We start from the raw sequence: 27,299 nt of genomic DNA, 5'->3' as shown, positions 1-27,299 counted from the left end.
AGTTTGTGTGAGCTCTGGGACTAGGATAGTCCTTAACTAGCCAGCAATCTGCATGACTAGTTCACGTAAGATAGTAGGAATATTTAAAGGAACTTACATTTATACATCCTCAAAGTTACTGATGTTGAATGGTGCTAAAAGAAGTGTTTCATTATGGTGTTACTGATTAAATAAAATGGATCTGTGTATTCAGTGCATCTGTATTTCTGAAAGTATAAACATTACATAGGCTGACAAAGTTAATGCTCAAATACTGGAATCCTAGCAGATTGTGTATTAAACAAGTGCCCTGATGCTTTAGGTTTCAGTTGTATAATTCTAATATGCTCTCTTAAAGTATAAATACATCCTGACAACATGTTGTTACAGGAACTGTGAGGGAACTGATGATGCTACAGATGGTGCTCACAGAGGATTAAATTTGATTCCTTGGTTAGAACAGTTAATAATATACGTACTAGATCAGATGGTGTAGAAGACTGAAGTAATTCAGTAATGTCAGCAATGTCATGCTTGCATGCCTGATTCATGGATATAGGATACGATTATGAACCACATGTGAAAACAAATATATCAGAGGAAAAACTGGTGTGATGAAAAGTGTAAGTTTAAAGATATATCTGTTTTTGTTTGAAAATAATTGTCTTCAATGCACTCCTCTAATGCACAATTTTAGCATGTGTCAGTTTGAACATGTAAGGATGTAGGTCTTTAAAGATGCTTTTTTAAATCTTCAAGCCACATCTGTAAAACTTACGCCTTTTTATTAAACTTTTTAGAAATTATGTAAGGTGGTGAAATACTTTTCAAGTGCTGCTCCCTCTTTTCCTTCCAAGTTGTGAACTATCTTGTTAACATGAAAAAAGTTCGTAAACTTTTGTATTATTAACCATACTGTTGTGGTGGTTGTATTCTGCAGATCACAGTCTTCCAGAAAGGACTTAGTGGCTCATGCTCTGCTCGCATCTAGAGCCATATCTGAATAGAAATTGGTACACTGAATACTGACTATACACTTTCACCAGGAGGCTAAAGATCAGGCTCCCAGATTAATTCACAGCAGAGCTGTTAACAAGTATGGAATTCTAAGCAAGAAGATGAGGTTTTAGTTAGAAAACAGTTACTGAGGAAGTTTGCTTCAGAAATTCCATGGACATCTTGTCAGACTTTTGAAGGTCACCTACCTGTAAATTGCTTTTCTGATTTCCTTACCAAATTAAGAAAGTGGCTTAAATGTTAGGCTACTGTTACTCCTTAGGCAGATTAAATTACATGATCGGGGATATACTGCATATTTTCCTGTTTCCTGCTATTAGAAAAGGGAGAAATTCATTAGAACAGCAGTGAAGAATTCAGACCTAAAATATAAAAAACCCTTGTGTGTTATTATATTAATAGTCACTGAATATATATGAATACACAGCTGTAGTTTTTCATCAGCTTAATTAATGTTCTGTTGACAAATGAACTCCAGTAAATTCACAGTCCCTTTTCTTCAACAGATGTAACTTTTAAACATCTATAGAACGTAAGGCAAAAATACAGACTGTCTTTTCTGTTTTGTCTGAGTTTTAAGGGTGTGTTTTTATCCCAGGTGAAGTTAAGAATTTAGGTCATCTATGAACGTATGAAAATTTGTTTTTTCTTGGAGCTATTCTAATTTTAGATGTTAATAATTACTATAAAGTGCAAAGAGTGTATCATACATCTTTAAAGGAGTTTTAAGTAGTCTTCGCTACTAAATCAAGATAGTTGAAAACTTAGTTTTATATTGTGTTAAATATTTCCCTTCTTGGTTTTGTACTAATAAATACGAGTAAAATGAGACAGACTTTCCTGTGGCTTAGAGTAGGTATCAGACATGGCACTTTTTTTCTAAACTAAACATTCATATGTGTTTGTAGTTTTGTATGGTAAGTATCATTGAAGTGCAAATAAGGTTGGAAGGAGGGAAAACCAGAATTTTTGATGGCTTGTGTAAGATGCATTCTCCCAGTTTCCTCTCATCCTGCTTTGTTAGGGTTGGGAGGAGTTCCTCTTCTAAATCAGTCTACTTTAACCATTGTATAACAGTAATTGTCCAACTTCCTCTTCCCTTCAGACTGTGTCGTAGCTCAGGGGGTGTGTGGGAAGGAGATGGAAAAGCCATGAATCCATCTTCCTGATTTTTGTCTAGTCAGACACAGCAGTGTTGTAATTTAATAATCAACTTCCTAACAGTCTAAATGAAGTGTTTATACTGATATTTCATCTTGTCAGAATAATCCTTGAGATGATTAATGTATTCAAACCCATTTTTGCAACTTCCTTTTTAAACAAGCATTACTGATTCGGGATAGTTGCTTTTAATGCAGTTAAAGCAAAAATAGATTTGACATCAAATTTAATTCTCTAGAGAATTCATTTCTGTTTCTAGAGAAGTCCTTTTCCATTGAGTAAACGTTTTTATTACTATGAAATTATTAAATAGTTTTCTAAGGTAGTGTATAATGTTTTGAATGTCTTAAGTGAACAAAAAGTTCTGTATGCTGTTCTGCAGGTTGTTTTGAAGCTTTTTATCTAGGAAAGATTAAAAAAGCTTTAATTGAAACTTGCCTTAACACTTGATTTTGCTAATGGCATTATTTGACTAAATTTCTGCTTGAAATGATTTCACTGTTTTTTCTTTTCTGTGTGTAAAAAATGAAATTTAAGTTCAGAATTAGACAGCTTTTTTGTGGGTGTGGAGAAAGCAGTGATGAGATAATGGTGATTTAAGGAAAAATCAAAGCCTTGCTTGCCTCATCAAGTTTCAAGTTTTGGGTGGGGGGAGATAATCGATTGCTTATATTAAAAGCTGCTGAAATAGCAGAATAGATGGACACCTCAGTACTGACAAAACCAGGTTTGCATCTCATGCAAAGATTGCTTATATACATAGTGAAGTGGTAATGATTTATTTTAAGGTTCTTTGAAAAGTCGTCTTTTTTAACTGAAGGATGCTTTAGTGGATTTTAAAAGGATTGTGGCAGCTTTCATGGAACTGAACTGCAAATTTTGGGTTTTTTTAAGCTGAAATTTTACCAGTCGCTAAGCATTGCACATGTATTCAGAAACAAGTGCTTCAGATACCAGACTTTGCAGTCCAGAGTTTTATTGCCGAGTCTTATGCTGTTATTGCACGGGATTGTAAACACAATTTCAGAAATTACCTGAATTTCTAATATGGAGTAGTGGAAAAGCCTAACGTGAAACTTCAGTTTTTAAAATTCTTTGGTGACAATAATTTCCTGAAACTCCTTTCCCATTGTACCCCCTCCCCTCTCCCTGCTGTCATTATTATTATTGACTTTTCCTCTTCAGGAAGCTCATTTAAGTAACATCAGTGTTGTGATTAGAAGATAAGCGTGTTACACCCTTTTTGTCAAAATTTTGTCTGTTTTTTAGTGGAAAGATGTGATGCAATCATGAGCTTTGTTTTTCACTCTGATCATTTAAATAAATGTCACAAATGATATTGTCAAGTTAAATGTTATATCCTGCTCAGCCTACTTGCCATATGGAGGAGTTTAATTATTAAGAGTAGGAGTGATTTGCTTTAGGAGCTTTTAATTGAAAGATTAAACGAAGCTCACTCTGAGGCTGTCTCTTCAAGTATTTGAAGATTTTAATGACACCTTATGTAAAGATTTAAGATAAAAGCAGCATGTTTATTTGCTTTACTGTGAATGGTTATTTTAAACATCTGGTCAAATTTTTGGAAATGCTTGCTTTTCGTTAACTTCAATAATCTGTATTGTAGCTGACGCTCAGATTTGTATGGAGGTCATTAAAAATCATTGTTCTCTTACACTTTTTTTTTTACCTTGAAAGGAATTGTATTGAATTAATGAAGAAACTTTAATGTAGTAGAGTACAGTGTAAAACTAAAGCACAAAAGAAATCTAAAGAAATCGAAATTGTAGTTAGATGAAGATGCGTTTGGAGGGAGTGGGGGGTTGGGGTATTGTGGCCACCTGCTTTGGCTCTGGAAAATGCAGAGAAATCCTACCTCTGTCCTCATGGCTTGCTTATACAGTTTTAAGCTGAGAGTATGTGCTTAGGAAGCTGACAGTTTTATAGTGCTTGCCTTTCCTGTGAGGTTTCCCTTTATCTCAGATGGCTTCTTAGGAATGAGGAATCATAAAACTAGTAGGACGTGGTACACTCCTGGATTCATCAGAAAAAGGCAGTTGCAGCAACACTGCGGGCTTCAATAGGACTGCCATATGTTAGCACAAAAAAGTGCTTTTCCTTCTCTGTGAACAGTGAACGTTCTCACAGAACAGAAATGATGTGTAGTAGTCAGTCTCCCCAAATAACTCACAGCCACCAAGTTGTTCGGAGTGAACTAATCTGGAAGCTTAAAGGCATTTAAATTTTAAATTTGGAGGTGTGTATCTGGTTCCAGGTACCTCTGAATATCATAAAGGTTTTTTCTATTGCTATACTCTTAAAAGGGATCTTTGAGACATCAAAAAGACTTAAGGGCTGGGGTGCTTTGGAGACCAGGCTGGGACCGCAGACAGCTGGCTAGGGTCCCTCTGTCACAGGCTTTGGCACAATCATAGCTTTTATGCTGCAGTGTCCGTATGCAAAAAGCTGTGTGTGTAGGATGGCTAATAATCCTGCAGTTACTCGATCTGTCAGTCCTTTTCACTGTTGCACTCACAACAGTTTAGGGAAACGTAAATGCAGGATGGATGAAAGACTGTGAGGTGCATATACACTTTTGCTTTGGAATAATTTCTAATGGTGTATCCCTCAAATAAATTTCAAGGGCTTGGCTGACATGAATGCTTGAAGGTATGGGTGGAATTAATTTTCCTTACTAGCCTGTGTTGGCATTGTCAGTTTGTATGTTTAATTCCTGTTGCTTTCAGGAAATGAGATGGAAAAGGTGTGATTCTAAAGTTTAAGAGAATTTCAAAATGAAGTTTCTCTTGTAGTCTTGCCTTGGTTTAGCCTCACTGAAAAAGAGAGAAAGGTCAGGGGGAGGGGGGGAAGGGGGCAGAAAAGCCCCTAAGTAATAGTAAGTGCTATTTTCCCCTTATCTGTAAATAGAAAGTTTCCTGTAATCCGGATTGGATAACTCTGTACTTGGTTTGTTATCAAACAGTCTCCTATACGACTGGTTTGTACCTGTGGCTTTGTGCAGCTTCCTGGGCTGATGAAGGCTATTTACTCCTCTTGCCTCAGAGCCAGGAGGCAGTTACTGAGCTCCTCAAGGCAGGAGGAAGGTTTGGTCAAAGGTTCTGCCAAGTTTGTTACGCCATAAATTCGACATCTATTTTTTTTAGTAACAAATTTCTTCCTTATGATGACCAGAAGTTCTGAAACTTCCTCACTTCTAAGCAACATTAAAAACAGGTCTGTAAAATAACTTCTGCCTGGAGTGACATACGGTATGCTTGTATGCCCCTTGTCTACCTCATCCAAACTGTATCTCTCATTTGCTTTGCTAATTCTTCTGTGCTATTTGTTAAAGAAAGGGTCAAACTCTAAGCTATCAGGTTCACTCCCTGAGTGAACTTTTTGGTATCATCTCTGTACTCTTTCCCCTGATGAGGATTTTGAACTAGGTGCATTTATGACAACGTACCAGACTAGGACAGAGAATTTGGTTCAGACATGAAATTAAGTCTGTCCTTAAGGTACAGGAGGAGGTTTGGAATCCCCGAACACCTTCAATAGGGTGAACTCAAAGTGAAAAATGAATTATCAACTAGTCCTATGATTTGTTACGGGGCCTCAGGCTTATAGTTGCGGTGCTTACAGTCTCTTGAGACTTTTCCTCTTGGCTTTTTTGTTAGTTAACTGGATGCTTGAGAAGTTTCTAACCATACTTCATATAGTATTAATTTGAATTGTTTCTGCCATGCAAGTAAGACAAAATACTGCATGTTAGAATCTCCTGCAGAGGTAGGTGCCGATGGTTAGATTTCAATCAGCTGTTTTTTTAATCTGGTAGGGCTGCTTCATAGGTATCCTTGGGAAATGCTTTTCATTTATTCTTATGCTGTGGCTTTGTGATTAGTTTTTGTGTTGAGAATGTTCTCTAAAGAGGGGTTGACAAGTGTTGTTAGTCTGGGAATGTTTAATTTCACCATATGAAAATAAGCTTGAAGGTAAATCTGGATTCTGTTTAGAGCGGGTTCATTTTTATTACAGTTGAGATGTGGTGCTACTCCATGTTACTACTTAGTCCCCAAACAAGCAATTGGAACTCTATCATCTCTTGAGAGAGACATCAAGTGTTCCTGGAGTCAGTGCACGGGACATTTGAAACGCAAGCAGCCTGTTTGTTTCTCTCAAGAAAAGCCATAGCTCTTAAAAGTGCCCTTGTGCTAAAATAACCAAAAAGTTAAAGATAAATAAGTATTATGATTAAGAAACTGATCAACCTCAGTTTGGAGAAAGTGTGCTCTGAGAAAACCTTTTTGATTTGAAAAACTGGGCTTTCAGCTAAATAAAATGGAAAAACATTTGAGGGGGTGCTTGCAAACTGTGAAAATTTCTCTGATATTTTCTTCTATGTAAGAATAGAACTAAGTATAAATTGAAGAAGTTGGGTGTGTTTGAGGGACCTGTTTATCTGTTTTGACAATTATACTTTCTTCTAACTTAGAAATACAGATCTGGCAGTACAAAGATGGTTCTTCTGATATATGATTGTATTTTAGTGCCACATTCTTTGTTTATGGTTGTTGGAATTTAATTATTAGTAAAATTTTTAGGTGATTGATTGCATTGCAAGAGAAGCCATTCTACAGCAAACACTCTGTTTTACAAGGATAAGTCCTTTTACCTCCTCCAATGATAGTGATTTTTTTCATTGCAAGGCAAAAATCTAAAAGCTGTGTATTGTGAAAATCAAACCTTTTCTAATGAAACAAAGATGGGCAAATGAAATAGATATTTTTTAAATTGTAAAAAAATTACGTGGCTTCACTTTTTTCATGAAATATTAGTTGCATTCCAAAACTGAAAGTTGTTTGTTGTGGCCTGATTTAATGTTTAGTAATTTGTCTCTGATCTATATGAAATAGTTCTAAACCCAGCCTTTCTCTATTCTGAGACCGTGTCAGTGAGGTGTCTGGGTTTTTTGTGGGTTTTTTTGTTTGCTTTTTATTTTTTTAATTGATACATGGGCACAGATAACAGGTAACTATTAACTTCTGTATAATAAAACTGGTGGATAAAGTAAGAATGCTTTGACTCATGTTTAGCTGCAGGGATCAGTCCTATTAACATGCATTTGAGATTCTAGCTATGTTGTGGTTGCTATCTTTGTACTTCTGCTTTGTAGCCTTATGCAAACTGACTCTTATCCTCTACTGATTATTTTAAATTTATAATACACAGAAAAGCAGAATCATGCCAATTCAATTGGTATGGAAATACTGAAATAATTTATTTTTCTGTGCAAATGCTGGTTCCTATCAATTTCTATATGTGCATCCTTTTACTTATATAAATGAGCATTTAATAAGTTCTGCAGTAATATGAAAGCTTAATCCTTTGATAGACTAGAAGAAGCAAAAATTACTCGTATGCTGCCTCAATTTAATTTGCTTTGATGTGATTGGAGTATACCAGTTTATGGGATCTAGTCAGTGTATTTTTATAATAGCTATTACAAAGGGAATTTACAGTCTCATTAAAGCTGAACTTCCAAAAAATTATTTGTGTGTTCTTCTCCACCTTCTATTCTTTGATGGTGTTCGGTAGGTCAGAATTAATGAAATACCTAGCTATTAGTGCCAAAGTCTGTGAAAGACCGATCTTTAATGACAGTTAGTCATCATGCATTGTTGAATCTTGGAGCATTTGGCATGTGCCTTGTGGAAGGGAAAAAGCAGAGCTATAACAATGTAATGTGGTGGAAGCAGAGCCATTAGATAAGCATATATTGTGAGCCTTCAGTGATGAATACAAATGAAAATGCTATTTTTGATCTGAAATCTTGTTTCACAGTGACTCTGCTGTTTTTGATCAGAGCATACAGGACTGAGAGATCATGTGTTATTATCAGTTGGATTTTCTTTGTGGTGTGCTTTCTTTTTAGTCCTCCATGAATATTTTGCATCAAGCAGTACTGTCTACTCTGCAGTGTTGTTACCATCCCTTTGTTATCTGTGTATGAAACTATGATTGTAGGACATGACAATTCTTTATCTTCCTGCACTGCTGTCTGTTTAGCCCAGGCTTTCAGAAAGGAGGTTGAAAAATGCAGTGGCTTTATTTGCTATTGCAGTGATATATTACTAAGGGTGGGTGATAGATGAAGAGGTGGAGATAGCAGTTAGAGGGGTGCAAAAAAAACCCCTCACAAGTCAAACTATTTCAATCGAGGCCGCCTTTCTGGATAAAGAGCTGACGACACTCCCCACCCCACCCTGCACTTTTTCTTGACAAGAATTACTATTTTACAGCCAAATTTGACAACTATGACCAGGTGACTGTGTGCAGTGAAATATACATACACTTACAGAAATTCAAGCCCTTTCTCTTGCTTGGAAGCTTTATATTTTAGCGTGACAGTAGCTAATATTTCTGGGCTTTTTTTGTGTGTTCCCCCTGCCTCTAGATCCCTGCAGTTCACTCAGCCCACCGTGCTTTACTGAGGAGGACCGGTTCAGCCTAGAAGCTCTCCGCATGATCCATAAGCAAATGGATGATGACAAAGATGGTGGTATTGAAGTAGATGAAAGTGACGAGGTAGGAGTGAAAAGCCTTCACTTGTGCATATTTAAATCTGTCTTTTCTTTTTTCTCCCTGTTTTATATAGCTGCTTTTTATGTTCTAGCCGTTGAGTAGTTGTTGCTGTTTTTCTTAATTCAGCCCTTCCCACAGCCAAATGTGTAAGGGAAGTCCAACTTCTAGAATTGTCTGAAATGGGATATTATTGTCCATTGTTCTAGCCTAAAGGAAAGTTTTATATGACTATGTATAAAAGCTGTTATTTCTGTGATTAGTGTAAGAGGTAGGCAAATGGTGTTGGTTTAACTTGCATTGAGGCAACTAAGAGTTGGAGTTGGTATGATCTGCCACCTGGCACGTCAGTTTCTTTGCTCCAAGCTTTTCTTGCTTAAGGTATCACTGACCTTTTCTATTTACCTTAGATCTGTTCCAGGCACTTCACAGTGCAAAACAATACCCGTTACAGCAGTCTAGAAAGTTTTCTTGTGTGTTTTTGCTTACATTTTACAGGCAAGTAGTAAATGTCTGCTGTAGGTTAATGGTAAATTAAGTCCTATGAAGTAAGGAAAATTATTCAGACTTGCCTCAAGTTTTTGGTGAGTGTGCTCAAATGGGTTTGGTAGGCAGGCTCCTGGTGGTCCTGGCAAAGGACTTGCCTTTACACTTATTCAACTTTACTATCAGGATTCTCAAATCATGGGGTAGGAATAGAAATATCCATGCAGTTTTATTGTTACTGCTGCTTTTGCTTTCTGGCAGTTGTCAGGTACAGACTTGAGAAAGGAAGGGGAGTGAAGATGTCCCCTCATCTCCTGTCCCCTAAAAATGAGGGTATTGCCATGTGGTTCTGAAGCCCATTCTCACTGGAGGTGAGTGGGAGAGGAATCTAGCCCTGATTTCTCTTCCCTTTTTGGTAACATCTCAGGGAAGATTGCTCTCCCTGAAAGAGTTAAGTTGTGAATTACCATTGTCAAGTTTAATTTGATGCTACTTACTTTTTCTGTGTGACTGTGCATAAGTAGCATCAACAGTGATCGATGCTTGGTTGATGTGAATTTTCTGAAAGAATACAGTACAGTGGAGGGAATGGTCCAGAATAAAATAATGTACCTTTTAACTTTGGAGGAAAAAAAAAAATAATCTGCTCTGTACCTTTAGGGAGTGTCATGGCGAGGTAGTTCAGGCACTCGAAATAGTCTAGCACTGTTGCTGCAGAATGTTTGGTTATTTTCACTAATGCTTGGGAGTGTACAATCCAGTCTGCAAACTGAAACAGAAGTATGAGTGTGAGCTTCCTGAGGAGCTTCTCAGCACTGTGTGGAACTCTTGACATTGTGCTGCATTTGTTATACCTGAAAGTTAAGAAAGTTAAAAGAAAATACTGAAATATTTATACATTGGAAGCTTTTCATTAGTGTTCAAAAGATCTGTCTTAGCTTCCAGTGGACCGTTTTTATGTTTGACCTTAAGTTTCTTCCTGTTCCAGAGGAATGTCAAGATAAACTCAAGCAACAGAAGCTACTTTTAAACTCTGTTAAAATGACTGAAATAAGAACACTGTTCATGAGGGTTGTTGTTGTAGCTGGGGTAATGAGAGATGAATGAAACTGTATATTCAAACTACTTGCTGTACATATTGAAGAAATATTTAATACCCCCTAAACTAGCTCTTTTCTACGTACAGTTTGCATGCAAATCAATGATGAATATGTATTTGCATAGAGTGCTTTCTTGTAAGACATTAAAAGCAAACCCGAAATTAATGAGAAATGCGGTTTAATTGCAAGTTCAACTACTAATTTATATGCTCTTGTTGTAGCACTTACTGGATCTTTACTATAATCTTGACAGATCTGACACTATAACAACATAGTTACCTGATTACAGTAGGTCTGAATATATGCTAAAAATGTTGTCCTAATATGCACTATTTAAAAACCAGACTTGTGTTTTTTGTTCTGTCACAGTGGGTAATATTGCTTGTTTTGAATAAGAATGAGGACTGATAATTAAAAAAACTTGAGAAGTAAAGCTTAATGAAATACAGGGTTTTTACTTAACAGCAGGGTAATGGATTTCCTGTTTCATGCTGCATGGTTTTTGCTTGCAAGACTCCTGGAAGAGCAGTGTATTAGGTATGTTGATTAGATATTCATCGGCTTTTTATTTGGCAGGAAAAAATGTGACAAAGTACAGTAAGTTTCTGCTGTTTTACCAGCACTAAAACAGTGTTACAAATTCCAAGTGTATATTTACACCAAGGAAGTAAGTTCTTGTAAAGAAGTTATTTTGAGAGGGGAAGGTAACAAGAGCTGAAGATGTTGAAGTATTTATTTTAACTATTCTAATTTGCTAATCCAGTTGAGAACTTTCAACAGTGATTCCAGACATTTCATCTGCATGCTATTACTTTTCCTAATGTTACTCATGCCCGGTTTTATGTTGTAGTTTGTTTTTCCTCTGTAAAATGAAGTCTCACGTAAAAACTCCTTCTCTACAGAAGGATCTTTTAGGATATAAGAAAATCTGAACTGTTATAAGAAACTTTATTTCCTATAAATTGTCTGATACTGAAAGCAGTTTTGAACTACCTTGTGTGGACTGGGAAGAAGCTTGTATTTGACCTTGATGAAATTGATGTAGGGAAACCTGATCTGAATTTTTAGCATGGGATTTATTAGTCATTAAGACACATGAGGGTTTTGTTGAAGTCTTCTGAGGAGGATAGAGGGGCTCTAGTTTGAGCATGGAGTGGTTAGATGGTTTTTTCCTTATTCTTTCACCTGTTACCTAATTTAGACTGGGTGGTATAACTTAAGAGATGTATAAAGACGAAAAACTTGAACTTTTAAATTCACTACAATATACTTTTTCTAGTTCTAGTTATTACAAAATACTTACAAAAGAAGAGCTTTAGCTACTCATGTTAGAAATGTTTTTGCATTCAGGTTTCACATAACTTTCTAATACTTGCCCTGAATTTTCAGTGTAGAATTATGTACTTCAAAACAAGAAGTATAACTTGAAAAAAACCCAATGGTTAAGATAATAAATTTATGTCTTACTTCAAAGTATGCTTTACTGTGCAGTTACTGATTTCTCTGAAGTAGGCTATCATGGTGTGAAAACCAGAAAATATGGTACATCAGACAAGAAGAAAAAGGATGGATGTGGAAAAAGATTATGCTTATCATTGGGGCAGGCTAATATGATTTTTTTAGTCAAATCTAGTTCTTGCTATTATTACTTTATTATTAACATACGAAAGATTGGAATTGTTTAAACTGGTTTAAAGAGGGGAGCTGTAAAAGGGTAAAGGGAGAATGTATTACTAATTGAGGTTTTAGTCATGTGTTGTAGGAGGCTATCTGCCTCAGGAAGCATCTGTTGCACGTGTACATGATTTTGTTTCAATGATGAAAAGACACAATCAGTATGACAGACTTATCTCTTCACTATTAACATAGGTTTTTCCTGTTTCCAAAGAACCTGTATGTGTAGATCCTACATCAAGTCATTTCCTCAAGGAATCTCTCTGTAGAAATAAATAAGTTGATGTTTTTGAAATACTAGTATCTTAACAGTGTGTCTACTGTCACACAAAGCTAATGGCACAATTACAGCTTTGTGTGGGATCTTTGGATAGATCAACTTAATAATCTTGATGTTTTGTTTGAGTTTATAAGTGCACTTAAATAATTACTTAATGAAAATCTCAACCCAAGAAACCCTCCCACAAAACCACCAGAAAAGGAAAAAAACACTGTGGAGAGGAAGAGAGTGCAGCATCGAAAGTACGAAACAATCAGAGAATGGTTTTTAACAGTATAGTCAAAGAAGTTGGAAAATCAGGGGTGATAATGCAGAAGTGCCTGACTTAAAATGTTGTCTGGAGGCAAGAATCAAAAAGAATCTAGTGGCCTAAACCCCAGGGAGTATTATTGTCTTCTGTGTAGTGTTTAAAGCAGAAAAAGTAGCTAGTATGGTCTGATGAGGAATAAATAGTAATATAGCACTTTGGCTATGGTAAATTTGATGGGCAGAATATTTGACAGCCCAAGATCTTCCTCCGAAGTGACTGTTTCTGGACGGATGGGCCCTGTGAAGCTATTGTTTGAGGGCTTGAGGTTGTTATTTGCATCTTGGATGCGAATAAACTGACAGAGGTGGAACAAACCTACGTCTAGAGAGAGTATGCTGTGTTTTTTGAGAGAAGAGGAAGGAGTGGACTCTAAAAAGGAAAAAAAAAAGTTGAAGCATCCAGAAGGAAACAAAAATGGAGAAGATATGGAGGTCAAATGTAAACAACTCGGTTAAAAATAATTTATAGAACTGAGGTGAATTCAGAAATGTATGCTTCAGTATACCTTCTCTTTAGTGCTAATTTGTGATTAAAAGTTTCATAATAAAGGAGAACCAGTTCATGTTCTTATTACTTATTTTTATTATGTAGTTTGCTAATCATATTCTTGGTTGTTTGTTTCCTTTCTTTTAGCATTTGAAATGGTACATGCATCTACACATCACAATCTATTTTACAAGCTTGCTAAATTAAAATATTCCACACTAATATTTATATTTTGGGATAATCTGGAGAGATAAAATTTAGCATAACTTTTCAATGTGAAATTATTTTCTGTATTACTGCTGAAATACAGCTAACTATTTGATTTGTATAAGATGAGTTGGTGAAAGAAGTCGGTGGTTATCTTTGTTCTTTAATTCCTTAAGAGATATTTAATAAATGAATAAAACATGATTTACTCGTTTGGACCAGAGACCTATTTGTTTCGGTAATCTGTTCTGGACAGTGGTGAGTACAAAATACTTCAGGCAAAATCGCAAGAAATTCCATGACAGGAAATCCTGAAGAATAGATGCCAAGATAGTGTGGTGCTGCCATTTTAAGTGTGTGTATTTTGGATATTGGAAGCCTAAAGTGTGAGGTGAAAAAACACTTTCAGAATTTAACGTTAAACTTGAGATGACTTAAGTGAAGTGCCCTTCTGTATTCTTGGGACAAAAGCAAATTTATGCCAGAATGTCTCTTCCTTTCAATTGTTGCATCTTGGAGGGAGTGAAGATTTTTGGGGAGGGGGGAAGTACAGCTGTGTATGGAACAGATGTTAAAAAAAAACCCCAACAACGGATGACAGTTCAAAAGCTTAATCTCCCTTCTTCTTTCGTGCATCTTGGAACCTCATTAAATTTCAGGAGCCTACCCCAGCCCAGGTGTTAGGTTTTTAGTTGGTTCTGCTATAAGGCTGAGCTCTTGCTTGATTTTGTTGTCTGGAATTATACACTCAGCAAGGTGTTAGATGTCCTTTAAAGTTCCCTTACTATTCTGGTTTAGTCCTTATTTTGTATCATAAAGGTCCTTAAACTGGTGTTCATATTTATGTAAACTACGTAATACTTCATTGTCAGCTGGTTAGGCAAAAATCTGCATGGTTGAGAAATACCTGCTGCAGTGGTTCAGAAACTGAAAACGTTACAACTGTTTTCTGTAGTACTGGGAAGGCTCCTCAGTGTGTTTTGTATACCTCACTGTGCAAGAGCATTCTGTTACACGTGTTGATCTTTCAAAGACATATTTTGAGCTTCCTAACCAACAGAGCAAACCTTTTCCAAAGCTATTGGGTTACTTGGATCCCCATAGTTTGTCGAGATCCGTTAATAGAGGTCTTTTTTTGCTTGGCATTTTATCATTTAAGTGCTGATGTATTTGCCCCCAGGCAGTATGCCTTCCAGCCTTCTCGAGTTTTGTAAGCAACTCTGGACATGTCTGCATAGTCTGTGTTTTCAGAGCAGGATAGGTAGGAGCCCTGTCTTGTCTGAAGACCTTAGGACCGTGTTAGTCTATGGCTGTGCCTGTGCAGTGAAGTCCTGTAGAGAGGCAGCTTGTGTTTCATGGGCACGGTTGCATGGAAACCTATTCCAACGTGATTTGGATCAGACCTACCTCATGCCTTGCCTCCTTGGAGGTATTTAAGCTAATATGTAGCTGTCTACACCCGTTTATGTAGCACTGCAGGCATTTAGTTCTGCTACAATGAAATGCCCCCTTGGAAATTCTAGCTTGGCCGTTAAGAGATTGCAAAGTTTACTTTGCAGTAGAATAGCTACAATATTGTTTTGAGCTTTTTTCCATAATCTTTTTTTCAAAACAATTGGTAGGTTACTTAAGATATAGTTGGTAACACTTTCATGGCTATAGCCTGCGTTTTCCCAGTAATGTTTTTATTATGCTTAAATATATTTTCTTATTTTACTGTGTAACATCTTTAGAAACTGTCTCTGTAGGGTAGGCGGTTGTGAACGCCGAGTACCTGAATCGTAGTATGTTGACTTTTAAAAACATAGTTGCCACTGTAACTTGTAAGTCTGACATTCTAATACTGCAACAAGTTCGGTAGCGGTGGATGGGGGGGAATGTACTAAAAGGTTGTGTGACAGTGACTAGCTGTATCTGAAGGTAGTAGTATGGGAAAACTGAAACTGTAACTTTTGCAGGTTTTCTTTTGAAGGAATAAAACTGAAGGAAATAATATGTTTAATTCCTTAAACAGTGTTAGATATAAATTAAAATAGATGCTCAAGGAAGACAGTAATGCTTAGCCAGGAGATGTCACCAATTGCTCCTAAAGTAAACTTGTCAGTTAGAGGGTCTGTTTAAGTTGGTGAAACTGAAAATCATAAACTTGAGCCTTTACCCAGAACAAAATATAAACATAGCACGAGTACTTCATTCTGCAGTTAGTGAGTGTGGTTAATTGTCCTCTTCCACTGCCATTTGTGAAAGTGTGCAGTTGTTCATTTGCTCTTCAAGGAGCAAGTATGTCTTGTAACTTCCATGCTTTAACATATTTCAACTTTTTGTATTCTTGCATGTAGTTTTAGTTTGTAAGTGCTATCTTCGTATCAAACCAGTATTGGATTTTGCTCTGCCTTTTTTTCCTCCTTTTGGAAGGGTTGGATTTTTGTTGTTGTTTCATGTTAGTTTTTGATTAAGAGTTGACTGGATTTTGGTGGATGTTACAACTAAAGACTTTCTGAAGAGGAGGGAAGGTTGTGGTGTATGTGACCTTGTAACTCTTTTCCAAGGTTCCACAAGTCTTGTCCTTTCCAGGGAGGAGAAAGTTTTCTCTCCACCTATTACACTGCCTAACCTTGGGCTTTGTGATGTGAATTTTTATAGAGGCACAGTTGTTATGGTACTTTTGACTTGAAACTGGAGTTTTGATCTCTAGGTGTGGTGGTTTTTTACTCTTTCCTTGTTTTTGGAGTAACTACTTTTAAAAATGATCCCCCCCCTTATTTCACACAGATTTTTTTAGGTAAGTTATCTACTGCTTGCTTGGTTTCAACTTTGTAGTCTTATAAAGCCATCTCCCTCTTGATTAATTATGTTGGCTAAGATAATCCTTAGATGTTTTTTGTTAGAGCTTATTCTTTTAACCTCCCTATTTAGAGTTATTTTTCTAACCTTTTCTTTGTGTACTTAATGACCAGGGCAACAGAAGAGAGATTAGCTGCTACCACAAGGAACAGAAAAATCCTCTCTTTTTACCAGAGTTGTTCTGTTTTTATGGCTTTCTTTAATTTTTTATGGCTTTTTTTAATTTAGGATGCAATTACTTAAAGGAAAATTTCCGTATTAGGCCAGTTTTGAAACAAAGATCTTTTAAGCGAAAGAAAGATGTTTGATGATATCATGTATCTCTTAATTAGCAAATGCATTCGTTCTTTGAAACATGATGGCCTCTTTCTAGCTATACACACTGTAACTTTACCATTGTGACCATCTGGTGTAAGAGAACCTTGTTGAGGGAGGAAGTCATTGTGGTTATTCTTACAGGGTATGGGAGTGATATAGGTGGGACTGAACAGAAGAATGGCTCTTTTCTTGAAGTAATTATCATAAATGCATAATCCTTCCCCTTAAGGAGTAACTGCATATTGATTGCTAAATGCGAACTGCTTACAAGTTTGTGCATTGACGATCCCTTTTTTTAAAGAGGGACTTAGTCAAATATTCTAAACATTTTCTCATTATAAACCAGATCTTTTTCCACTGTCATCCTCATCGCCTGGGAAATCTTGTCCTTCAAGCTTGGATTTGTTTTCTGTGTTTGTGATGAGATTTGAGACCGGGCTTTTCGGTTTTTTCCTCTCCACTTGTTAGCTGTGTTCGGCGGTGCGTTGGGAACGTGAATTCATACAGTAACTACTTTTGCTCCCTCTGCCGGCTGCATAGCAGAATGACATGAAATTCTGCACGTTTGCCATAAACTGTTGTTGGCATTGCTTATCTTGGGTGCCAAGGCAACCTATCTGTCCCATTTTTTTAAATCGGAATGCTTTCTTGTAGTACTTTGGGGTGAGATGTAGCTTTTCTGTTTCAGTTGGCATCTTCCTTCTCTTCTGTATTCCTAACCCTGTATATAGGTATTGTTAACAGCAATTCAGACTTCCTTTGATGGCACCTGTAGCTGTTCAAATGTTCTTGTCCTAAGGTGTTTTACAACCTCTGCTGACAACTAGCAGTAATGATAGAAGCAAGTTTTTCATGAAAAAAACTGATCCGATGTATGATTTTAGCTGAGGAGATGCAAATATGCTTAAACATTTACATACAGCGTATATTCCATTGTTCCTCTTGAGAAACTTGATTGGCCTACAGCGTTTGTTTTTACAATTTTCCATGCCTGACATTTGGAGGCTCCAAGGGCAGTGCATCACCAGTCACTAGAAAGCTGAAGTGTTAGTGTGTACCTTAGCCCCTCTATGAAGGGAGATAGTTTTTACAGGGAAGGAGCTATAATGTATTTTTTGCTGTCTTTTTAGTAAGTTTTTCACAAGTTTCCAAAAGACATGTTGGGGATGGTAGTTGATGGTAGGTACTTGCACTCTGAAGGGAAGAGATGAGGTGGGCAAACATCAGTTCTTTCCAGCTTCAGCTGTGATACTGTACTTTAATCTGGAAAGCTTAGAGACATTAGTGAATAAGAAGATTGTTTTGTTTTGATTTCTTATTGTTTGATTTCTTCAGTTTACCCTTTAATAAACATGGAGGAGGAACAAATAATCATCCTTTGATTGCACTTGTATGTTAGCCGTGGAAATTGCCAGCTTCATGGTAGTTGTGCCAGTTTGGGAAGAACTCAGAGTTTGCACTTGGACTACAGAGTATGCTACAGATATTTTTACATTTGCATATTGTTACGGCAATCAGTCCTTCCCCGTGCTTACCACGCTCTTTTACAGTTGCTGGTCTGTCGTGTTTCAGAACTTGCGTAATTGCCTCTGCCCCAGCAGGCTGCTGTTTTCAATTGTTCTTACATACTTCATAAATTTCTGCTATATTTCTCACGTATATACATGTGTGTATGTGTATATATCCGTATTTATGTGTTATAAACATAGGAAAGAGGAGGTAGAATTCTTGTGCAGTTTGTATGAGCTAAATAGAACTATTTTAGGAATCAAAAGGCTTTAGAAAGCTGATGTCTGATAACCAAAAAAAGTTTTGAAGTGGTAGATGAATGAAAGAGGGTTTGCATCCAATCTGTATTTGGAACCAAAAGACATGCATAGCTTTATGATTGGATTAGGGAAGGTGACTAGTATTTTATCCCAAGTTTATCAGTTAGAGGAGAAAACTTGAATCCTTTCCCATATTTTTAGATTCCCTTATTGATAAGAATGAAGTTTTTAATAAGAGGAAATTGTTCTTAGTCCTTTCTTGCATATTTCAGCTATCATACGCTACCTCTTTTTATTAAGAGTTAGTATTATGTTTTAACATCAACTACTTTTCAGTCTGTCCTGCAGTTTCTTGAATGATGTAATCTCTAGATTTGTTAGAAATGGTGCCTGTGTGGGAAGCTCTGCAGATAAATTATTACCAGGGCTAAATTCAAAGAAGTGAGGCCTTCTGCAGTGCATCGCTAGCTTAGCCTTCCTCCTCCCCTCTGCTTGAAGTGGTGATGAAATCAGACCAGTCACATAAAAAGCTGGGTTTTTGCATTAGCTGTTGTGACTGTCTGTAGGTGGTTTTGTTTGAACAGCTTTATCCTTCAAGAACTGAAGAAAGCAAGCTATCTGCTGTGGAAGATCACTTAGCTCTTGTATTAATTTTCTGGTACTAAGGTCTCCGCTCACAGAGACTGCTTATGCTGTGCTTTTAGGAACTGATACTTGTGGAAGGTTTCCGCTATTAATGGAGGTGGTTTGCAAACCAGTAGTTCAACTTTTCTAGGTCTGTGTGAAATAAAAATAAAACTGGTTTTGCAGTTCCATGCTTTTTTATTTGTATGTGTTTGGAAAATCCATTTGTAGTTACTTCTGAAATATTGATACAACACTGTTGTATATGCCATGATTGCAAGATCTTCCTTTTTATCCTGTTTACTAAAAGGCAAAGCGTGGTTATTTTGACATAGGCTTCCTGTTAATTACTGAGAATGAAACAGCTTTGTGTAATGATTCTGTACTTGTAGTATAACCACTGAGGCATCATTAGCAAGAAGAAAACTGTCCCTAAGATGACCTCTGTTTTTTAATTTGAAACAGAAGTAAAATTTTTGTTGTCTAATCAAAAGGCTTTAGTAATACTTAGTCAACGCCTTTCTGTCATCCCTCAAGCACTTGCATTTAACTGGTATAGCAGCACGCAGTTATTACTCATCCATATGGCATGTTCTCAAATCTTACATGGTCTTATCTTCTGCTAGATGAAGTTGGTTAAATGTCTTCAGAATAAAGAAGTATGCAGTATGACTTGTGTGGTGCATTTTGTAATCACTGTAAATCTAAGGCATACTAGTAATGTTAAACCTAGTATACTAGCAACTGCACCTTCGGTTTTTCTAGGTATTAATCATTGTGAAAATCAACTCCTGTAAGAGTGTTTAACTTGCTTTCTTCATCTTTCATGTAATCAACTTACAGAAATAGTGTGCTGCTTGCATGAGCAAGAAATAGTAAAGATTCTCTTCTGCCTGATTTCCTTGTAGTTTGTTTAGAAAATGTTACTTTGGCATTTAAGATGATGTTTTCCTTTCTCTTCAGTTTCTAAGGGAAGATATGCAATATAAGGATGCCTCTAATAAACATAGTCATTTACACAGAGAAGACAAACACATCACTATTGAGGATCTGTGGAAACGCTGGAAAACATCTGAAGGTAGGTAAAGAAGAATAGGTGAAAGTGATGGTCATTATTGAAAATAGATGTAATTCAACTGTTTTTCCACCAAGTAGTTTGGAGTAGTAAATGGATGACCTCTTAAATGATCTTCATGAATCTGTTTTGGTACTTTTCTTTATAGGTGTATGTAAACCTGACAAAAAACTCTTTGTCCAGCTAGTGTTAATTTCCTCTTGATGTGCTGGGTGTATTCCAAGTAAACTAAACTAGCTTACACATGCATCTATGTGAGGTTGTAATTTATGAAGGTGACAGTTGGAAGTGTTGAATTACAGATAAGCATATTTTTAATTCAGTAATCCCTAAGGGTTGCTGTCAAGCTATTTTTTGAACATTCATTTTTTTATATGTTGTATTAAATCGAAAGTCCAGTGTGCTTCCACTGCAATATAGATCTTTGGGCTACAAAGAGCTGGAATTTAGTTGAAAGCATTTTGGAAAAATGTACTGGCAACCTAATAACATCATCCCTCCCTCACTTTGATTTGAGTAAGTAAGTTGAGCCAAACATTTCAAATATCACAAGACACTACTTAACAGGTAGTGTAGTGTTCACTGGCAAATATGTTCCAGGATGTAGTGAAACTTCCAGAGCAAGTTAGGAGAAAAATACTACTTTTTTCACACCATTCAGAAGGTGTTGTGCTAATGGTCAGCACAGATCTAAAAGTTTAGTCAAACAGCTGAAAGTAGAAACAAAAGAGAAATGAAATTGAAAACATGCCGTTGGTTCATTCTGCTAGTGGAGGAAGTCGCTAAGTGCAGTCTGAAGCAATATATTGGTCAAGTGTTTGTTGCATGGTGAATGGCTATGTTTTAACCAGCAAATTTTAGCCTCTTCAAATATTCTGTAAATTGTTCACTAAAGATCTTGTTCAATGAAAGTATTGCAACTGAAGTATCGGGAAAATACCTCCCTACAATTGTTTGTCTAACTTATGAGTTAACTCATCAAAAATTTGGGCTATAGTGGTATCAGAAGTGTCTAATTTGTCTGTTGTGTAATCTTTGTTCCAGGTTTCTTGAATGTAGTGTGAGCAGTGCGAGTAAGACTCAAAAGACTTTGAGAGGAATGTCTGGTCTTACTGTGTCTGCTTATAATGGCTATACTGTGCATGCTCTTGAGGAAACTGAAGTTGCACCGCAGGGAGGCCCTTAGAATGAAACTCCCAAGCAGTGTTAACAGTGGTCTGCTGACTGTTAGAAAGCATGAAGCCCTCAGATAATAAACTACTTTCATTTAATATTAGGTAACATGGAAAACACATTTTTTCCTTTCTAGATAATTTAGGGATTTTGATGTATTTTTGTCTTACGTGCTGCTAGTTTATCGTGTCAGTTTAATGCAATTTGACAGCATTAAACAAAAGGGTGGAAGGTAGTATAAATGATGGTATCGGTAATTTGAAACTTCCCTAAGTAGTGTGTTGAGGTATCTGTGTGAGAATTACAAGCTCTGAATAGTGCTGTTGACATTGTACTTCGGTACTTAAACAGAAACATTTTCTGGATCTATTGCTGCTTAGTTTATGCTGGGTAGAATTGCCCATTTGTTCCCATAAAGCTTGCTTTATGTGAATGTTTGTCTGAAGTATTTGTCAAATAGTTTGCTTTCTGTTTAAGATATTGGGTGATGTGAGATAGGTAGGATTTGAGGGAAGAAAGTGAAAACACGGTTCGCTATTGCTGTTTGGAGTCTCCTTTTAGGATTAACAAAAACAGAGGTTCTTTTTAAGTAATTGCTTGAGAAGGATCTTAAACAGTGAATAGAACCCTAAGAACGGGCTCCATTCAAAGCTTTAAAAATTGCCTAATAAAAAAAGCAGCTTCAGAATATTGTTTTTTGATATTTCTGAAATTGAGCAGGCTTTGGGTATCCCTACCTGGTGCAAAATCCTTAGGGCATAGTCTGCACTGGTGCAAATTAAAGGAATTTCAAGGGTGCCATAGGTTTTAACTGCATGAAAGGAATCATAACTTAAATCAGCATTTAGCCTATTCTTGCTGTGTTGCCATGCAGTTTCAATGGGTCATTCAGTATTTTTTTTTTAAAAAAAAGGCTGTCACTTAATTTAGTTTAGCTGAAATTGCTTATGTTTTTTGTGACCATTTAAATTTTTTAATCTCATAACCTAATTCTATAGAGAGCACTCCATTTAGAGGAATGCCTAGGAGCTAGCATAGCTGTTTAAACCATAGAAAACACTGCTTTCTGAAAGTATTCTGATCTCTATTGTTGTGTATGTCTGTTCCTTTAATGTAAATGCAACTATATGCTTGTATTTGCTTTGACTATGTCCTTTTCTTTCTGATTAAGCAGTATTTATACATATACAGAGCCTTTCTGCTATTCTAAAATATCGAGCTTAGTAATTGCTGTTGGGTTAAAATCAAAGGTGCATCTTCAGTATTTTTTCAACAAGGTCCTTGAAAAGGTGGTAGTTGTGAGTGCAGCAGAGGGGACAGATGAACATTTGTTTTGATGGCTGAATGCCAGACCGTACAATTATATCTGAAAATTCTTTGTTTCAGAGGTGTCTGCCTTCTCTTTTTTCTGCCCCTGTACTAGGCTGAAATCTTACAAATTTGCTGTCTGAAGAGAGATGTAAAGGTATTTATCCTCAATAGTAAGGGAGTCTGTAAAATCAGTGCAGGGGCCTTCAGCTGGGTAGTTCTCTGACCTGTCTTGGGGAATAGGTAGGGTGCTGCATTCTTGGTGGTGTAGCGTTGTCCCTTGGGACTTGATTTTATAGCAAAGCAAGACTGTAGTGGCCAAACCTGGAGTTCAGGAATGATTCACTGTTGTTAGACTAATCTGAGTACTACCCAAAATTAGTTTTTACAAACTGCCTTAAAAAAACCCACACCAACAACCCAGGTTTTCTTTACCATTATGACATATTATTTGGCCTTTAATGTAGAGTATGTCCTATAGTGCATACTGCCCTATAATTAAAAAAAAAGCTTCTCCCCACCTTGTGTATTTTTTTAACTTTTTTTTTTATTATTTGTTCTGGTTTTGTTTTTTTTTTTCCTTTTCTGTGGAAAGTAGAAGGTGACCTAAAGTCTGGTACCTTATTAGGGGAAAAAAAGATTAAAAAATGGCTTACTTTGTGTGGTCACCTGTTGTATACTGAGGTAATGTTGCACAAGTGTTCTTGCAGCAACTGCCACTAAACTGCATACCACAAATGTGTTACTGTTGCCTCGCACTTTCTTAATTGTTTGCTGTCTCAGGTTTTAAATATCTGGAGATTGGAAATGCATGTGAGCAGGGCTTGGCCAAGGGTGAGTTACATAATGCTGTGTAGGGTTCCAGACAGGACCAGTACAGTACTGCGGGCTGGCCCTTCTGTGTGAAATGAGTTCTGTTGAAAAGATAGTCAGGGTCATTCCTCTCTTTTGCTTTTTCATGCTATTTGGTTTGTTAGTTTAAAAACCTTCTGGTGGCAGCAAATTTCACGCTGATGATGTTGCTGAAGGTCCTGCTAAAACAAAATTAACTTTTAAAACTTTGTGTCTGCTTGCTACAGAACAATTTTCTGTTTTTCTATATTCTGGTCAGCCTTTTTTCAACTTTAAGCCTAATACATGTCTGTCATCCATTCCTTGCCACAAAATACACTTATTGAATGGAATTTGATTTCTGAAAGAGTAGGAGGCTCATAGGAGTAGTGAGGCTGACACTGTAATATTGTTTTACTTCGTGCCTTCCTGCCCTGAAGCACTGTGCTACATGATAAATTCAACATGAAGAAACGATCTTTTAATGGGCCATTAACATGGATTAGCAAGGAGGAGCTTTCGTACAGGGCCAGTTTGAAGCTGTTTTTCCTTCTTCACCTTCAGGCATGTTATAGCAGTTTAAAAGGAGGGGAAAAAAATTAGAAGAAAAAAAACCCAAACCAACCAAAACCAGCCAACCCAAAAAAACTCCAAACAGAAACAACCATAAAACCCTCAAACTTGTGATCAGAAATAGAACAGGTGATGCAAATCTAGACTGACTGCTGCACTGTAAACACTGTGGCTTCTACACCTGCCTGCCCAAAGCATGTTGCTGACATCCTCTCTCAAGATACCTATTTGTGAAAACAGGTGTGAGAGGGAAGGTTGTTTTGCTTACTCTTGCATGGTATATGCATTTAACTTACAGTAGTTGTCAGTGGCTACTCCCCTGTCCAATGCACTGTATTCTTCCTGGGCAGTTAAAATAAGGAGAAAACGACAACCTCAGCTAATTAGCGGGAACTGGCGCATTCTAACTGGCAATGCTGGTTGAGATGAGTTTCAGCTGGCCTGCTTACTTTTCAGTATACCTGATGCATACTGCTTGTCTTGTGTCATGTTTCAGTAGGCTATAACTGCTGCTACTGAAGAAAGGCCAGTTTGCTTATCAGTATTGTATATTGTTGTAGGATAAACATATATGTTGGTTGTAAGGTCTTACCGGAGACAAGCAATACTTCTTACTAATATATAAAAGATACCAACAAAAAGAAACAGTCTGATTGTTTTCACTGATCTAAATCAGTCTCCCAGGGCTTCACTGTGGTGCTGTGGGAAATGGAGGACAGGGTAGTTTAGGATCCAGTTCCACATGGAAAAGTTAGGGATTTGCAGGCACTGATACTGGAATTCTGCTAATACAGAATTAGGTTACATAATAAATCTAAATCTCTCACAAAATATGCGCGTGGGCAGAGATTCAGACACCGAAATCACAGAATGAGAGTTGACTGTACGTACTGATTATGCTTAAATGGCGAGTGGCCGTTTAAAAGGACACAGCATATTTCAAAGAGTAATTGGTACTAACTTTTATGTAAACAGGTAACAGTTTAAGAAGAATACAGAAAGTACAAGTTCTGATTCTAGTTCAGGATAGAGTTTGGTCACTTTTTTGCTATTTCTGTAATAATGGAGGTATTTGATACAGTGACAGATAATGAATAGCAAAGTGTTTTTTCCTAGGTGTAATTGGTTCGTTTGGGGAAATTTCCTTGATATTCTACGAAGGAAACATCACACTAAGCAGTAAAACAGATGTGATAGGCTCTGCTGTAATCAAATATGTATCTCATTTCTTACATGATAGGTTCAAAATCACTAGTGAATTGTAAACAATTTACAAATTTACATAAATTTTTAGAGGGACCACAGAATGCTTTCAGCAGAAGTGAAACTTAGTGTTACTTTTTTTTTTTTTCCTCCCTGTCAATTTATAAAGTCAGTGTATGGCTTCTGAAGTGGCATGTTCTGTACTGTCAGTGATAGTCTGTAGTGTATAGTAGCTATTTTAGGTGATTTATCTTTTTTTCCTGTCACATTAAAATGCTTTTGCTTTGGATCATTTTATGAACATACTTCCAGAATGCAGTTAAGGTGATATATTTCTGGATGATCTTACCAGTCTTTTGAGATGCTTAGAATGATTTGTAAATCTGATCACTTATTGCGAAGATTAACTGTTTTGTGAATGTGAAAATGATCTGTTTACAAATTAAGCCCAGACATTAACCATAAAAGCTTAGAGTAATATGGCAAAACTGAACCTGGTGCAAGATCAACACCTGGAAAACAGCTTGTGGCTCAAAAGCAGAGGAAGAAATGGGACAGCTTTCTGGGAAAGAGGTGTAGCCATTCGTACGGCTAGGATGCAAGTAGTTTGTACTGTGAGTTCATTGTTTTTAAGCTGTAAGTGGGTCTATGAAATGTGTTCTGTCTCTGCTTATCTGGAGTGATGAAAATCTGAAATGTTTAAGCTTATTTTACAGCTATGTTAGTGCAGACAGGGGACCTAAAGTCCTTATTTCAGTTTAATTGTGAACTGAAATATGAATTTGAACTCAGAAAAATTTCTGTTGCTTGCAGCTTACCTGTCAAGCTTTCAGCAGCTTTTTCTAAAGGATCATTGTCAAAATTCACCACTGAGAATGTGTCCTTATGATGAGGTTTCTAAACAAATGTCTGCCCAGCATTGTCACACAGAATTAGTTTTCAATTGAGAAATTTTGGTTTGTGGGGTGTTTTTAAACATATTTGTTCATGCAAAGATACATCGGTTCAGAAGGAGGCTGTCACTATTTCTTTCACCTGCAGACAGACTATGGCAGAGTGGATAAATGTAGAGGACAGTTTCCCTTCAGCCTTGCCAGCGCTAAGGTGTAAGCTGTAGCAGCTGGCCTGTAAGGGTCAGAAATGTGAATTTAGCTTAATTTGGTGTTTTTGTTTCAGTGGGGTCCCTTTTTTTTTTTGTAAAATCTGTGCGAGGTATTTTCTTAGAGCATATGTAGCTATAAAAAGTTATGTACACTGTTCTACTATATGGGCAAGTTGTTGCTTATTGTCTACATGTTTAAATAATTTTTCTTAGTGGGAATATTGTTGTATGTAATACAGCTGTTTTGGGCATAGGTTTAATGGTTTTCCTGCTATATGTTTTCTGTCTTCCAGTATTTCCTTTCAATTTCCTCTCTTCTATGCTCATCTTTTATGGTTAGTAGGCATGAGCCTTTATGGAGGTTCCTGTGAAAACAAGTTCTTAAGCCATCATCCTGGGAAGGATCTTGGTGTATTGCCTTAAATGGCTATGGCACCTGGTGACATGTCTTTAGTTCTGCAAGGGTAGCAAGGACAAAAGGATTGAGGCTGAGATCAGTTTAAGCAGATAAAAGTCACAAGGCTGTCCTGATTTAAACTAAAGCAAACCAGTAAACGATTCTGTGGAATTTTTAATAAAGAAATGTTTCTATTGGTTCCATGCTTGTTTGTTTACAGTTTGCCTAAGCTTCCTCTGAGAAGCACACAATGAGATAGGTGAAATGCCAGAAACACCTTGGTGAACGTTAATGCTAGTTTTTCTGCAATTCTCTTTGGCACTGTTCTGTTCACTGTAATCTGTTGTCTTCTGTAACTGCTTGTCTTCTATGTCTTGCTATTGATTTTTACAAAAATTAAAGGTAATCAAACTGACTTTTTCTTCTAGTCCATAACTGGACCCAAGAGGACACCCTTCAGTGGCTGTCAGAATTTGTTGAACTGCCTCAGTATGAAAAGAATTTTAGAGAGAGCAATGTCAATGGAACAACGCTTCCCAGGTGAACATTTCTTCTGGATTAGTTTCAGATAATTCCCTGTAGGTTACTGCTTTAGTCTGTATGTGAGAACAACTATGTGAACCTAAAGTCTGACAAGATACAGTCAAATGCAAGAAAAGAGAAGTGTCCTTGTGGTTTTGAAGAGCTGGTGTATTTTTTTTTGTATGCCAAATTATTTCAAAATATAAATGCTTCTTGCCACTCCTTTTGTCTTAGTTTTGCTTCTTACTGTTGAAGCTTTTATCATTGGTCATATAATTCTGTAT

The 27,299-nt window shown here is 36.7% G+C and overlaps 1 protein-coding gene across 2 annotated transcripts in view; it reads left to right on the top strand.

The window, feature by feature from the left end:
• Positions 1–27,299, top strand: part of STIM2 (stromal interaction molecule 2) — a 73,722-nt gene that overhangs the window by 29,652 nt on the left and 16,771 nt on the right. For both annotated transcript variants that reach the window (XM_040587924.1, XM_040587926.1), the window contains exons 2-4: positions 8,609–8,739; positions 19,795–19,909; positions 26,922–27,033. In XM_040587924.1, the coding sequence (XP_040443858.1) occupies positions 8,609–8,739; positions 19,795–19,909; positions 26,922–27,033 (358 nt within the window). The remainder of the gene's footprint in view (positions 1–8,608; positions 8,740–19,794; positions 19,910–26,921; positions 27,034–27,299) is intronic.

Source organism: Falco naumanni, chromosome 1, assembly GCF_017639655.2.
Source record: "Falco naumanni isolate bFalNau1 chromosome 1, bFalNau1.pat, whole genome shotgun sequence".
Lineage (NCBI taxonomy): Eukaryota > Metazoa > Chordata > Aves > Falconiformes > Falconidae > Falco > Falco naumanni.
Note: the sequence above shows the minus strand (reverse complement) of the source record. Positions and strands in the feature narration are given on the sequence as shown.